Source organism: Mustela nivalis, assembly GCF_964662115.1.
Source record: "Mustela nivalis genome assembly, chromosome: 8".
Taxonomy (NCBI): domain Eukaryota; kingdom Metazoa; phylum Chordata; class Mammalia; order Carnivora; family Mustelidae; genus Mustela; species Mustela nivalis.
Genome location: NC_139027.1, coordinates 127,180,407 through 127,193,998, shown reverse-complemented (window position 1 = coordinate 127,193,998; position 13,592 = coordinate 127,180,407). Strand labels below are relative to the sequence as shown.

General features: G+C 53.2%; 2 protein-coding genes across 17 annotated transcripts in view; one reads left to right on the top strand and one right to left on the bottom strand.

The window, feature by feature from the left end:
- The window catches only part of LOC309871534 (uncharacterized protein), a 218,480-nt gene that overhangs the window by 72,386 nt on the left and 132,502 nt on the right, over nucleotides 1–13,592 (bottom strand). Inside the window, exon 7 of the mRNA XM_082744674.1 lies at nucleotides 1,309–1,433. Coding sequence (XP_082600800.1) covers nucleotides 1,309–1,433 — 125 coding nt within the window. The remainder of the gene's footprint in view (nucleotides 1–1,308; nucleotides 1,434–13,592) is intronic.
- PTPRT (protein tyrosine phosphatase receptor type T) overlaps nucleotides 1–13,592 on the top strand; it is a 1,049,177-nt gene that overhangs the window by 1,001,803 nt on the left and 33,782 nt on the right. For all 16 annotated transcript variants that reach the window (XM_082744638.1, XM_082744637.1, XM_082744651.1 and 13 more), the window contains 3 exons: nucleotides 1,790–1,939; nucleotides 3,567–3,740; nucleotides 7,609–7,740. In XM_082744638.1, coding sequence (XP_082600764.1) covers nucleotides 1,790–1,939; nucleotides 3,567–3,740; nucleotides 7,609–7,740 — 456 coding nt within the window. The remainder of the gene's footprint in view (nucleotides 1–1,789; nucleotides 1,940–3,566; nucleotides 3,741–7,608; nucleotides 7,741–13,592) is intronic.

The following is a 13,592-nucleotide window of genomic DNA, read 5'->3' as shown; positions in this document are numbered from 1 at the left end:
ATAGTATTCCTGCCCTGGGGGAAGGAGAAGACAGAGAGGAATTGGCACTTCCTGAATGCCTACTGTGTGCCAAGCACAGTCCCTGCTGGAATGACTTCACCAACAAAATTATTGAGTACTTGGGCTGGGTTCTAGGGATTCCAAAGGAGATAACACATAGCTCCTGTTCTTGGAGGGAAAAGCAAACCTTCAGGCGTCCCTCTGTTCCTGTAGAGAGCCCAAGACCCAAGGGAAATGAGAGGAGTTCATCTTTATTGTTGAGCACCTACTATGTGCCGGGCATCATGCTAGGTCCTTTATATTCGGGATATTATGTGTATTCCTCACAATAAGCCTATGGGGCGGCTCCTACTAGTATTCCCATTTTACAGATAAAGGGCCCCCAAGTCCTCACACAGGTGGACAGTGGTGGAACCTGAGTGCATGTGACCCCAAGGCCCATGCACTTTTCCCTGAACCATACTCTCTTGTTAGGCAGCCTTTTCTGCCCACCCTACTCCTCAAAGCCATGGCTAATTCTTCTTATAATGAGCCCATTGCCTGGTTCTAGGGAAGGCTGTGGGTACCCAGGCAGGCAGCTAGGGCAGATAAGAAGCTATGTCCTTCATCGGTCCTGCAAAGGGAAGTTTTGGATTTGGGCCTGGCCAGGCACTGCCGGCTCTGTGGAGAATCCCCCCACTTATAAGCATATACACATAAGAGCCCACTGTGGGCTCTGAGCTAACTTCCACAGACTAGCATCTACACTCGGAGAGGCTGCAGGAGAGCGGAGTGGCTGCTTTCTCTGTTCCCAGATTCAAGCTTGCGGAAGACAGGCTCACTGGCTGGCCCTCGACACGGGGTCCCTGCTGTCTGTGCAGAGACAGGCATTCAGATCAATCATCGTGATGCATCTGGATAAGTGTTTGATGTAGAGATGAGCCAAGTCACTCAAACGCTGGTTAAGGGCCTGGGGACAATAGCAACAGCTTCCACCTGGTGGGTTTGCAGAAGACTTTCCAGAGGGAATGAAGCCGAGGGGCCATAGCAACAGGGGCACGGGGTTCCAGGGGAAGAGAACAGCAGGAGCCAAGGACACAGGTGGCAGAGGGGCCCAGAGCTCGGGAGCAGACCCTGAGACAAGGCATGTGGTTGATTTGGGAGGCGATCCCAAGACTCACAGGTTGGAAAGCAAAGAGAAGGAAAGGAAGCCAGGCCGTGTGACATCGCTGAGGGGATTTGCAAGCTGTTTCACCCTGTGGACACCTGGAGCTCAAGCCTGCTGGGAGCCCTGAGGGAGTAGGGAACATGCCCTCCCAAATATCCTACCTGGGACAGAAGGAGCTTAGGTGTTTCTGCCCCAAGTCTCTGGTGGACACTGTTTGAAGGTTCCTTCCCGGAGCGCTGACTCTCCAGCCTTGCTGGCTGGCCCTGGGCACAGCCCCAGTGTGCTCCTGGGAACAGAAGAAATCCCTCAGCACGAATCTCAGGTGCTCAAGGTTAGCAGGCTCCAAGGTAGAGGCAACAGCCAAGGGGACAGAGGCAGGCACCATTAGCCCGTGCTGCGGCAGGTCCAGAAGTTTCTAACTGTCATCTGTGACTATACTGCTCACAGACGTAGTCTCACCTTTGCGCAGGGAGCTTGGGAAGAATCAGGGAAGCTTGGCCCTTTGGGGTTGGAGAGGAAGCCGTGATGCGGCTATGCAAATCCTGCCCATCCTTCCCAGCCATGGGGTTACATCTGGGCAACATATGCCCAGGCCACTCTTCTTCTCACCCAGACCCCTCTCTCCCCTCCATGGCGTGGCAGGAACAGTACGTGTTCGTGCATGACGCCATCCTGGAAGCGTGCCTGTGCGGCAACACCGCCATCCCCGTGTGCGAGTTCCGCTCTCTCTACTACAACATCAGCAGGCTGGACCCCCAGACCAACTCCAGCCAGATCAAAGACGAATTTCAGGTAAGAGCAAGGCCTGGGCTCGGTGACCCAACCAACTTCAGTGGCACTGAGAACATTCGTGGCGTTTTCTTTGTGAGAACGGATAAGCCCAGTGCTTCCAGTGTCCGAGGCTCTAGAAAGCTGCAGAATGAATTCCAGAACATTCCACGCACAACCGTGAACCGCTATGAACCAATCACTCGATGACTGTTGACCCTTGTTTTTTAACTAAGATCCTGTGTTTGAACGAATGGAGTTCTAGCTAGTGTGATTTGTGGGTGGAGACGAGTTTCTAAACACAGGTGTGAGTTTCATGCCCCACCATCCCTAGAGGGACTCAGGTTTTTTTGCCATTTCTGTACAATTGGAGTGTGTGTGTCCTAGATCCTCCCTACTACCCAGAATGGGGTCTGGAGGCCAACACCATCAGCTGCACCTGGGAGTTCATCAGAATGTAGCATCCTGGGTCCCACCCACAGCTTCTGAACCAGAGTGTGCAGTGTAGCAAGATCTCCAGATGACTTGTCTGCACACGAGACTTTGAGAAGCACCGTCCCATAGCTCAGATCAGCTCAGATGTAGCACATCTGTACCTTGCAGCCCAGGTAGCCAGAATGGTGGCATCTTGGTCTGGAGGCCTGGACATGAATCACTGCGTAAGCCAAGAGTCCAGCCTTTTGTTCTCAGGTCTGTGCCGGGGTCATCCCTCGGCAACAGGAGCTGAGAACCAGGCAGCAGGAAGCAAGGAAGTTCCAGAAATTGAGGTGCAAGTCCTCAGCCCATGATTCCACAGGCAGATATCCCAGCCAGCCAGTACCCCTGTGCTCCCTCCAAAGGAAGCTTTACTGATTGGGAGGGGAGAGATAGAGGCCAGAGCCCCCTCCTGGGTGCACCTAGCATCTGGTCTCCTGGCTGGACAATTCAGCTCTGGCCCCACGCTTGCAAGACTCACTCCGCAGAACCCACTACACTCCTAGATCTTGCCCCCTGGGGGTCTCTCACCCATCCTGAGCAGCTCGTTCTAAAAGCCACTGTCTAGGGGCGCCTGGGTGGCTCAGTGGGTTAAGCCTCTGCCTTCGGCTCAGGTCATGATCCCGAGGTCCTGGGATTGAGCCCTGCATCGGGCTCTCTGCTCAGCAGGGAGCCTGCTTCCCTTCCTCTCTCTCTGCCTGCCTCTCTGCCTACTGTGATCTCTCTCTCTGTCAAACAAATAAATAAATAAAATCTTTATAAAAGCCACTGTCTCTGAGAGGAGCATTGGGCAAATCCTTTCCCTCCTTCCAGGACCCTTCAATGGAGGCATAAACACTGCCCCCACCCACCCCCACCCTCTGACCCCCTGGCTGACCCACCCTTTACTAAGATGAGCAGGTTGGCAGGTGTTGGCAGCCTGTGTCTGCTCTGCACATGGGCATGCTGCCTCTGTAGCCTTGGCATCAGGGTGTCATACAGTCCCGATAGGGAGATGGCAGCACGTCACATGGGAGAGGAACAAGCCCTGGGGTGGGGGCGGGATGGTGGGGCGACTGGAAGGCCAAGCTTGGAGGATGGAGATAGGATGGGGTAGGCGGAGTTTGAACTTCACCATCTGCTCTATTTGAGGCACATGGCTGAGCAGTGCCTACCTGTCTGTCTTTGTGCCCTACAGACCCTCAACATCGTGACCCCCCGAGTCCGGCCCGAGGACTGCAGCATCGGGCTCCTGCCTCGGAATCACGATAAGAACCGGAGCATGGATGTCTTGCCTCTGGACCGCTGCCTGCCCTTCCTTATCTCGGTGGACGGAGAGCCCAGCAACTACGTCAATGCCGCACTGATGGACGTAAGCTGAGCCCTGGCTGGCACTCACTGGAAGTTCCTTCTAGGCGGAGATGGCTGGAGCCCAGGGCACCGACACCCCTCGCCACCACCCCCCGGCAGCCCCTCCTTGCTCCTGATCTTCTGGCCCTAAGACCTTTGCTTCCCCGAAGGCTCTGGTCCAAACCTATAGACAAGCTGTGTTCTGGACTCTTTGCTCCCATATAAGCCTGGAAAGAATACACCCAAAGCATAAAGTGTGCGTCCATGACATCACAGTGCAGGCCTGCCTAGTCCCCTCTCCTGCTGCCTAGAGAGCTGACTCTCAGCCCTCCGTTCAGTTCAGGAAACATTCTCTATTCCAGGCCTTGGCCTGAGCCCTGGGAATACAGGACGGTACAGACATAGGTTCTGCCCTCGAGGGGCTCCCAGGCAGGTTCCCAGATAACTCCTGTGCAGAGGCAAGATTGAGACTGACAGGTTACTGGACAAGTGATGGGATGTGGCAGAGGGGGCACAGAAGGGGACAGGACGTGTTCCTGACTGTCCCATCAGGGGCACTGTCTCCTGTTTTTTCAGCATCAAGTCCAAGAAGGGCACTCCCACCCTGACCCTCCCTCCCTGACCTGGTTGAGGAATCATGACCCTAATGAGGAGGTCACGTCCTTGCCCCAGTGGGTCCTTGCTCCTGACTCGCAGGCTTCCCCACTGGCCCTTCATCTCCTTCCAGTGGTCATCCCTCCACCTTCTGAAGGTAGAGATGTTTGCGGCAGGAAGGAGCCATCGATCATCTGGTCTCATCCTTGTACTTTTCAGCAAAGGAAACTGAGGCCAGAAAGAGGAAGAGACTTGCTCAAGGTCACTGGGAAAGCTAGAGCCAGAACCCAGAACTCACACTCTAGAACATTCCGTGGGCCTTCCCCACAGTGTGTGTAATCCAGGAAGACACAGACGTCTTGCCTCCCGAGGCTCCAGATCAAGAATATCATTGCCTGATTGGAGATAAGCCCTTCCAGGTCCCCCTCCCTATCCATGTCCAAGGTCACAACCATGCAGCCCACATGGACTTCCCATCTCCCTCAGAGCAGGCAGGATGTAGAGTGTTTTCTCTTGGGGTCAAAGCCAACTATCTCTCTGACCTCTGATCCTCCTGAAACTCCCCCCAAAGGCCCTCGGTGTTGGAGGCAGGGAGGTGACAGGAGCTTAGTGCCTATCAGCTCTGTCGGGTCCTGCCCTGGCCTCTGCCCATGGGGGGGGGGTGCCCAGCTCCTCCATGGACTCCCTTCTATGGGTCCAGAAGCAGGGAGCTTTGTCCTGGTCAGATCAAATAGCTGGAGGTGGAGGGGAGACCTCTGGCTTTAGCTTAGAGCCCTCCAAGATCAATGTGTGCATGTATGTGTGTGTGTGTGTGTGTGTGTGTGTGTGTGTATGGCAAGAGTTGGAGCCTGGGGGTGTAATCACACTTCCAAGTTCCTCATTGCTTTTTCTCCCACTTGTCCCAATTCCCTCTCCTTGACTTCCTCATCTATGCAAGGATCAAACATGCTTCTGGCCTCTACTTAGTAGGTTAGATGCTGCCTGGAGCCAGATGCCTTCTGCCAAGCTCTGATGCTGATTGTGTTCTCTTTGTCCACGGGGCATTTCTCCTGTGAGCCATCACCGGGCCTTTGCCTTTCTTACAAAAAAAAAAAAAAAAAAAAAAAAAGTCCTTATCTGTATTCCAGTTCAGTCTGTGCATTATCTGGTAACCATAGCAGCTTTTCTCCTAGCAGAAAAATATGAAGTCCTCTGGGTTAATTTTTAATGTTTCCCCTGGTAAAAGATGATGTTATCCATGAAATGGATTGCCGGCTGATCCCCGAAACCCGGCAGGAGCGCGGATCTTGAGCATATTTTCAGATAAGGCTTTGTCAGGCATGCTGGCCTAATAGAGCATTTATCACAGAGACAAGGAAAAAGGAAAGAGAACTAACATTCCCTCAGTATTGGGCACCATGTCAGAGCCTGGACTTATCCTGACTCATTCTGTATTTGGGTGTTATTGTCCCCACTTTCTGGATCAAATACTGAGGCCCAGAGTATTTGCATGACTGTCTCCAGGTTGACTGGCTCAGAAAGGGTGAAGCCTGGGTTCTATCTTTTGACTCTTAAAATCGAGATTTTTTTCCATGTCTAGAAATGGCTCAAAGACCTGCTATCTGCCTCTAGAGTTTGGCTTTTGGGGAAACTAAATATTGCCCGCCCAGGCCACCTCCATCCTTGGATCATCCCATTGGTCAGAAGACCCTTGGAAGGGGTGCCGGGTGGCTCAGTAGGTTAAAGCCTCTGCCTTCCACTGGGACCATGATCTCAGGGTGCTGGGATCGAGCCCCGCATCGGGCTCTCTGTTCAGCAGGGAGCCTGCTTCCCTCTCTCTCTCTGCCTGCCTCTCTGCCTACTTGTGATCTCTGTCTGTCAAGTAAATAAATAAAATCGTAAAAAAAAAAAAAAAAAAAAAAAAAAAAAAAAAAAAAAAAACCCTTGGAAGACAGGACCCTAGTATCTATAAGCCTGCATTTTTTTTTTTTTTTTTTTTTTTTGCCACCGGGGCATCAAGAGATCATTTATGTAATATGGGTGGCAAAGTGTTTTGCCACCCGGGTCTTCCCCTCGTTTGGATGGGCCTACCCATCCGTCTTCCCTCCCCATCTTCCTGCTGACTCGCCACTCGGCCAAAAATAGCTGTGTCTGCCACAGGGACTGTCTCTCAAGAAAGCTTGTTAAGAAGATAAGCTGTGGACAGTCTCTGGTTTCACAGGCCACTAAAGGAGAAGCCCTCCAATCTTTCCAAACACCTTCTTATAAGATACTGTAGTAAAGAGGGCCCAGTCAAAGCTTCCCACGTAGCCCAGACTTTCACAGGCTGTTTTCTGTGGGCCTGTTTCCCCATCCGTAACATGGAACTGAGTGGATTCATTTGTTTGCTGGACCTGTTTTGGGGGGGGGGGGTCTCAGGTGCCAGCCCCAGCACCAGTGCCAAGGATAAAGAATTATGTCAGGGATGTTTCTGTCCTACCAGTGGGCTCACAGCTCATTCACGTGCACCAGTCTTTTCCCAAACACAAATCTCATTCACTCTGTGTGACAGCTATCCCCCAAATGGGAATTGTGATTCCCATTTTCCAGATGGTGGACCTCTTAGAAAGGTCTAATAACTTGCCAGGGCTTAGTACCAAAAAATAGCTGTACAAATAAATGATGGATGGATGGATGGTTGGATGGATGGGTGGTTGGTTGGATGCATGATAACCTACAAGTCAGAAAGCTGGATTTGAACCCCAGTTCTGTCTCATGCTAAAACCCTAGCCTTCCACTGCCCATTGTCTCACAACACACCATGTCCATCTTCTGACAGGCCAGCTCCACCCTCATTCTGACCCTGGGGCAGGAGTGAGCCTCCTGCAATACAGGAGGCTCTCTGTCTTGGGCTGAGCCACCCCCTCCTCCAGCATTGTGGGCACAGAAACACCGATATCGCCAATGTCCCAGGAGGTGCTTTGGGCAGCAAAGCAGCAAATCTGCTTCCAGAATCTTTCATTTCATATTGTAATAATGATTATTTGCTGAGCTCCAAAACATAAATAATTTATTTGGATAATCCCCAGCCGAGTGACACTTTCCTAATGAAATGTCTTAGTTTAGAGGAGAATGAGTTCGTTATGAGAAGGCCCCCTTGGCCACTGGGGGCACCCAGAGATGCCAGAACTAGTAGGTGTCTTAGGCAATCTGTTTGGCAGGCTCGGCGGGGGGGGAGGGGGGCGCGGGGGGGCTCTGGCCACCATCCAAGCGTCCTCACCATCAGAATATCTCTGCTGGGTGTGTCTTTTATGAAGCCTATGTCATTCCTTTGTTAGAGCCACAAGCAGCCTGCTGCCTTCGTGGTCACCCAGCACCCTCTCCCCAACACCGTGGCAGACTTCTGGAGGCTGGTGTTCGACTACAACTGCTCCTCCGTGGTGATGCTGAATGAGATGGACACCGCCCAGGTAGGAGGACTGCAGCTGCCGCCCAGGTGTTCAGGCGCGTTTGGGCAGCCTTGCCCGAGGGTTGGAGGGAGAGCCTGAGAGTCAGCGCATGCCGCCTCCGCCCGACCGAGCAGCCTGTGGACAGGTCTGGCTGGCTTCCAGCACCAAACCAGCCTGTCCTGCTCATGCCCCGCCACCTCCCACTCTGCATCCTCTCATTTCCAGCAATGACTCCCTAGTTGGGGGCTTTGCCCAGCCCTCTTCCCCAGTCTGGGGCCAGATTCTGTTGCTCCATCTGCCAGGCACTGATCAGGGTCTTGCTTCAAATCCCACTGAGCACACCAAGCCCAGAGTCCTCCCAGAGCCTCCCCAGCTCCGAGCACCTCCAACCTGCAGAAGAGCCCGAGGCCTGGCCACACCCAGCCAGCCCGGCAGCCTAACCCCTGGGAGATGCAGCCCACACTGATAGAGTTGGAGCTCAGACCTTGGACCCTTGGCCCATGAGCCACCGTGAGGACTCTGGTGTCATCACACAGGGCTCTTGTGTCCAGACAGACTTCATGCCTTAGCCCCCCGGGGTCTGACGGCTCCAAGCGTCACATGCCTACAGCATGTTCCAGTGCTCGGGACACGTCATGGGAAAGCTTCTGGAGCCCGTGCCCCTCCACAGCAGGGCAGGCAGTCCTAGGTGGGACAAGTGGGAATGGCCTTTCTGGTGTTTGAAAAGTGGTGTCTTGAAAGAAACTCAGGGCACCTCAGCGCATTCCTGCGTGCGTGCCGGCCTTGTGTGGGAATGAAATACAGTGGGTCTGAGCTGTGGTCTCGGCCCTGCGGGGGCTCCCAGCCTTGCTACAGAGACGGATGAGCAAATTGTCCCGAGCTCGTGTGGCAGCGCCGTAATAGAGGTCAGCCGCGAAGTGCTGTGCTGGCCGGGAACAGGGAGCAATTAATTCTGCCCAGAGGGTGACGGAAGACTTCAAAAAGAAGGTGACTTTGGCCTTGAAGAAGGCAGCATTGGTTTGAGGGTGTGAGGCTGAGGGAGATGGGAAAAAGCCCTCTGTGAGCAGAGGGAATGGGGGCGAGGGGGGGGGGGTGTGACTGTGTGTGGCCTGTTTGCACAACAGCTGGGGTCGCAGTGGGGCTGGGGTCTGTTGGGAGCGGACGAGGGAGGTGAGGCTGGAGAGTGCGACAGGGCGCAGTGGGGGCTGCGACAGAGTTGGGCCTTGGCTTGCTGGGATGCTTACTTTGTTAGCACCAGAACCCTTTCCTTAACTAAAACGCTCATGTGGGCGGGCGCGGTGAAGGCAACAGCTCTCACCTAGCGTTGCTCCTGCTGAAGCCGCCGGGGTGGGGGCTGGGTCCCTCCCAAACACCCACCCCCACCCCCCACCACCGCCAGTGCTTCTTGGAGAGTCAGGACTCTGGGTGCCTTTGTGAAGCCCCGGGCTTCCCGGGAGCACTGTGAGACAGCACTTGCTGTCCAGCGGGGAGAGATATAGCTCTTGGAAGCCCGGGTATGGCTAAGTTCTCCTTAGAAAGACCCGCGAAGAGGAGAAGCTGGAGGGAAAGCTGCCGGCCACGAGATGGTAGAGGAGGGGGTCTGAACTGAGGGGGTGGCTGGGCAGGCCGGACGGCAGGGCTGGGATGGGGGAGCTGGGCTTCCAGATCCAAGTCCATGGGTCTGGAGAGCAGGGGATGCAGGAGGTGAAGGAGACGTCGCAGACGGTGGCAGGGGCCCAGGTCTGGGCAGTGGGCCTCTGTGCGGAGGCGAAAGGAGGCCCCGGGTCGGTGGGGGGTGGGGAGCGGGGCGGGCATGGGGGGGAGCAGAGTATGGGAGGGGCCTTGAGTGCGGGGGGCGGGGGGTATGTGCTGGGAGAGACATGCTCATTCTTAGGCCGTATTTGTGGCATATCTGTGTCCCACTGGGAGCTCTTCTAGGTGTTTGGAGTATGTCCTGGGTTAAGACAGAACAAGCAAAACAGGAGACTGTCAACTCTGCTGCAACTTCTGTTCTCAAATGGAGGAGACAGTGAAGAACAAACACCCTATATGTGCTTAATTATATGTTAGAAGGTCATGAGTATATGGGGAAAAAAATACGAGGGCAGGGTAAGGAAGATTGGAAGGTGGGTTTGGGAGTAAAATTGTGATAGAGGGTAAGGCAGGCCCTATTGAGAAGGTCAGTTTGGAAGGTAGGGAGAGAATGAGCCGTGTGACCGTCTCCAGGAAGAGCATCCCAGAGAGAAGGGACAAGCCACACCAACCCCTGATGGTGGGTTCATGCCTGGCACATCTGAGGAATGGCACAGAGGCTACCGTGACCGAACAGAGTGGGTGCCGCAGGGGACCCAACAACATGGCAGGGCCACCGGGTCATGGAGGGCCTTGTGGGTCATGGGAAGGACTTGAGGTTTTAGTCTGAGAGAAAAAGGGAGCCACTGGCAGCTTTTGAGGAAAGGAGTGACCCACTTTGACTTTAAAAAAAAAAAAAAAATCCCTCTGGCTACTGTGTTGAGAACAGACTGTTGGTACTGGAAGGGGAGAGTGTTTGCTAAGGGAGTGAGCAGAAAGGGCAGAGAGGAGGCGGTGACGAGGGATGGCCGCTTGAACCTGCGGGCAGCAGTGGAGTGGATTCTCGATATATCCGGAAGGGAGACCCGATTTATCCTGACAGACTGAATGGGGAGTGGGAGAGAGAAGAGGTGACTCCAAGATCTGGGGCTCAAACAGTAGATGACTGGAATTCAAGAGAGCCAGGACGTTAAATGGATTCCCATAAAACAAAGACGCCTGCGGAGTGCCCGGCTCGGAAGCCATAGCCGTCCTATTCCTTTGCCTAAAAAAGGAAAACCGTGAACTCTGCTCCCTGAGCCCCTGAGTGAGGTGGGGCCCGTGAAGGCCTGTTTGCTGTCCGCCTTTTCCAGAATCCCTTTTTGTAAAACCAGAGCTCAGGCACAGAGGAGGCGTTTCAAAGAACCTCACTTTGGGATGTGTAGAGAAGCAGGGGTCAAGGTCATTGGCTCTGGCTCCCCCTTCCGGGGTGGGTCTTGGGTAAATGAAGATTTCTTATCCCCAGATGTTGATACAGCCTTCGAGAATTGATTTCCCTAAATGCAAAAACACCAGGCTCAGAAGAGCTGTGGGGTTGGCTGCCATATGTAGCCGGCAAGCATCCCCCAACATCGGCAGATGAATAGAGCACTTATGGATATAAATATCATCACCGAAACAGCTGGGTGCCTTGTGAAAATAAACAATGACACTGCATGAGCCTCAGAGAAGCCGCCCTTGACACCTGGAAAGGCGGTTCTTTGAAGTGCTGTCAGCATCTGCCTGCCAGCGTGTCCCTGCCAAGACGGCCTCAGCTTCCTGGCCAGCCCAGCCACACAGATGGGTCTGCCCTAGGTCCTGGGCATCAGCAGAGGACCAGTGCCACATCCTGTGGTTGGACTGGGGCCGAGACCATCAGGGCTCGTGTTGAGGGTTGTGGCAGAACTACCTGTAAGTCGCTGAAAAATAAGGTGGAGGAGAGGCTGAGACCTCTCCAAGTGCCTTCCTTTCTTGCCCTGTGGGCCAGTCGGCCTGCCTTCACTCAGAATCCTATACCGCATCATTCAGTCAGCCATCCCCGGCCACAGATACTCTCCCTTTCTCCACAGTGGCAGCGTGGGCTGAAGATAGACTCTGAAAGCATCTACATGTCTTCAACCTTAGAGACTCTTTTTTTAAGCTCTTTAGGACTTCAAGGTCTGTGATCAGATTAGTGGGGCAATGACCTAGAACCACAACATCCAGCAAATGGTACTGTGGTTTCCAGTGGGCACCTCAAAAAGAACCTTTCTGGTCACACCCAACAGTCCTGACTCAAGATCCCTTCCATCCTTGTGGGCTCAGTGGGTAGACCAGAGCCCATGGCGAACAGACACCAAAAAGGAGCCCTCTTCATGGTCATGTCGCACCCGCCATATTGTTTAGCTAGCTCAGGAGACCCTCTGGACCAGCCTTGGGGTTGGGGGCGTGCAGTAGGCAGAATCATGTCCCCCCCCCAAACACCCCCAAAGCTGTCCACCTCCTTGTCTCTAAACTGGCCAACGTGTTGTTTTACAGAGTAGAAGGGACTTTGCAGATGTGGTAAAGTTAAAGACACTGAGATGTTTACATTGTCCTGAGTGGTCCAGGTGGACCCAATATCAGGATCCTAGTAAGAGAGATGCAGAAGACCAGAGTCCATGGTGATGGCAGCAGAGAGTGGAGTGGTACAGCCACAGGCCCAGGAATGCTGGCCGCCTCGCAAAACTGGAGAAGATGAGGAATGGCTTGTCCCCTGCAGACTCCAGAAAGGAACACAGCTCGGCTGACATTTTGATTTTAGCCCTTTGATACTCATTTCAGATTTCTGACCTCCAGATAATAAATTTGTGTGACATTAAGCCACCACATTTGTGATTTGTTGCATCAGCCACAGCAAACTAACACAAGCAATAAAACTGAAAACAGGAATTCAGGCCCAGAGGCATAGGGATCAGTGCCAGTGCGGGGTGTGAGACTGCAATCACGGGAACATTCAGAGTCAGCAGTGCTGGGCTAGAAAGTGGTTTGGGCTGGAGCAATCCATGTCTGAATCAAAGTCCACCAGGAACCATGAGAGAGCAAGATGGGGAGAGCCAAGAACAAGGCAGATGTCCACCTCAACAACCACAGGACTCTTGCAGACCCAGAAGAAGACCCTTTAAAAGTCAAGGTGCCTGCTTTCTGAGTTGCATTCAATCCTTCAGTCATCGCCATGCACTGATTGAGAACCTAAAGTGTCCCAGGCACAGACCAGACCTGGACAAAAGAGGTACAAAAACCCACAGTCCCCATGAAGCAGACATGGTAGTGAAGTAATGTCTACCTGCCAGACTCCCTTTGACATCAAACAGGATGCAATCGTCTTTAGCTGGAACCATCTCAGCCAAGAACCCCAAGTGGCAAGAAGAAGCTGACCAGGAAGCAGAAGGGAGGGAAGAGCCAATGTCCCAGCAGCATGTCACATCACCCCTCCGGGCTCTGTGGGCAGCTCTGGAAGAATCCAGCAGGAGAGGACCACCGCACATCACCCCACCAGCCTGGAATTGGGTTTAGGGTCAATGAGACCCAGTATCACTTTGGTTGTCTCCACACAGAGAGTGCTAGGTGTTTAGGATTCTTGGCTACCCCACTCATTGATTACACTGCCTACACCTGCAGCATCCTGGAGCTTCTCAGTGTTTCACTTGTCACTCATTCGTGAGAGGACACATTATTGGGCTTACATCTTTGAGATTTTACCAGCTATATGTTCTCCAAACACCTTTGATATTTCCCTGGCCTTTCCTCCATAGACCTGCTATTTTAGAAGCTTTTGTTTTCTGAACTGTATTTAATTAATCATTTGTTCGTTTTACTCGTATATTTTTCCATGAATGTAACTACCCCAGTGAATTTCCAGTTGGCAGACAGAGCTAACACGAGATGGTCTCATTCCAGCCCAAAGCCAGAGCTTCAAGGTCCTCCACTCCAAGACAACATGATCTCCTTAGGCTTTCAAAGACTGTGGAGAGATCTCATTGGCTTCTCCTGCCAACTTTATGGGCCTCACTTTGGAAATTACTGATTTGCCTGAGGTCCATTTCCCCTCACTTTGCACATCAGGAAGATGAGGTCCAGGCGGGGAAAAGGATTTATCTAAAGCCCCATAACCCACCACTGACTTGGACCCAAGGCCCTCTACCAGGAATTGTGAAGATTTGGGTCACCACTTAAACAATAGGATTTCCAGGGCCTCGGTGCCTGATAAATCCCTGACTGGTACCTGGATATATGGAGCAGGAAGGGATGTTCTTTGGTTTAAA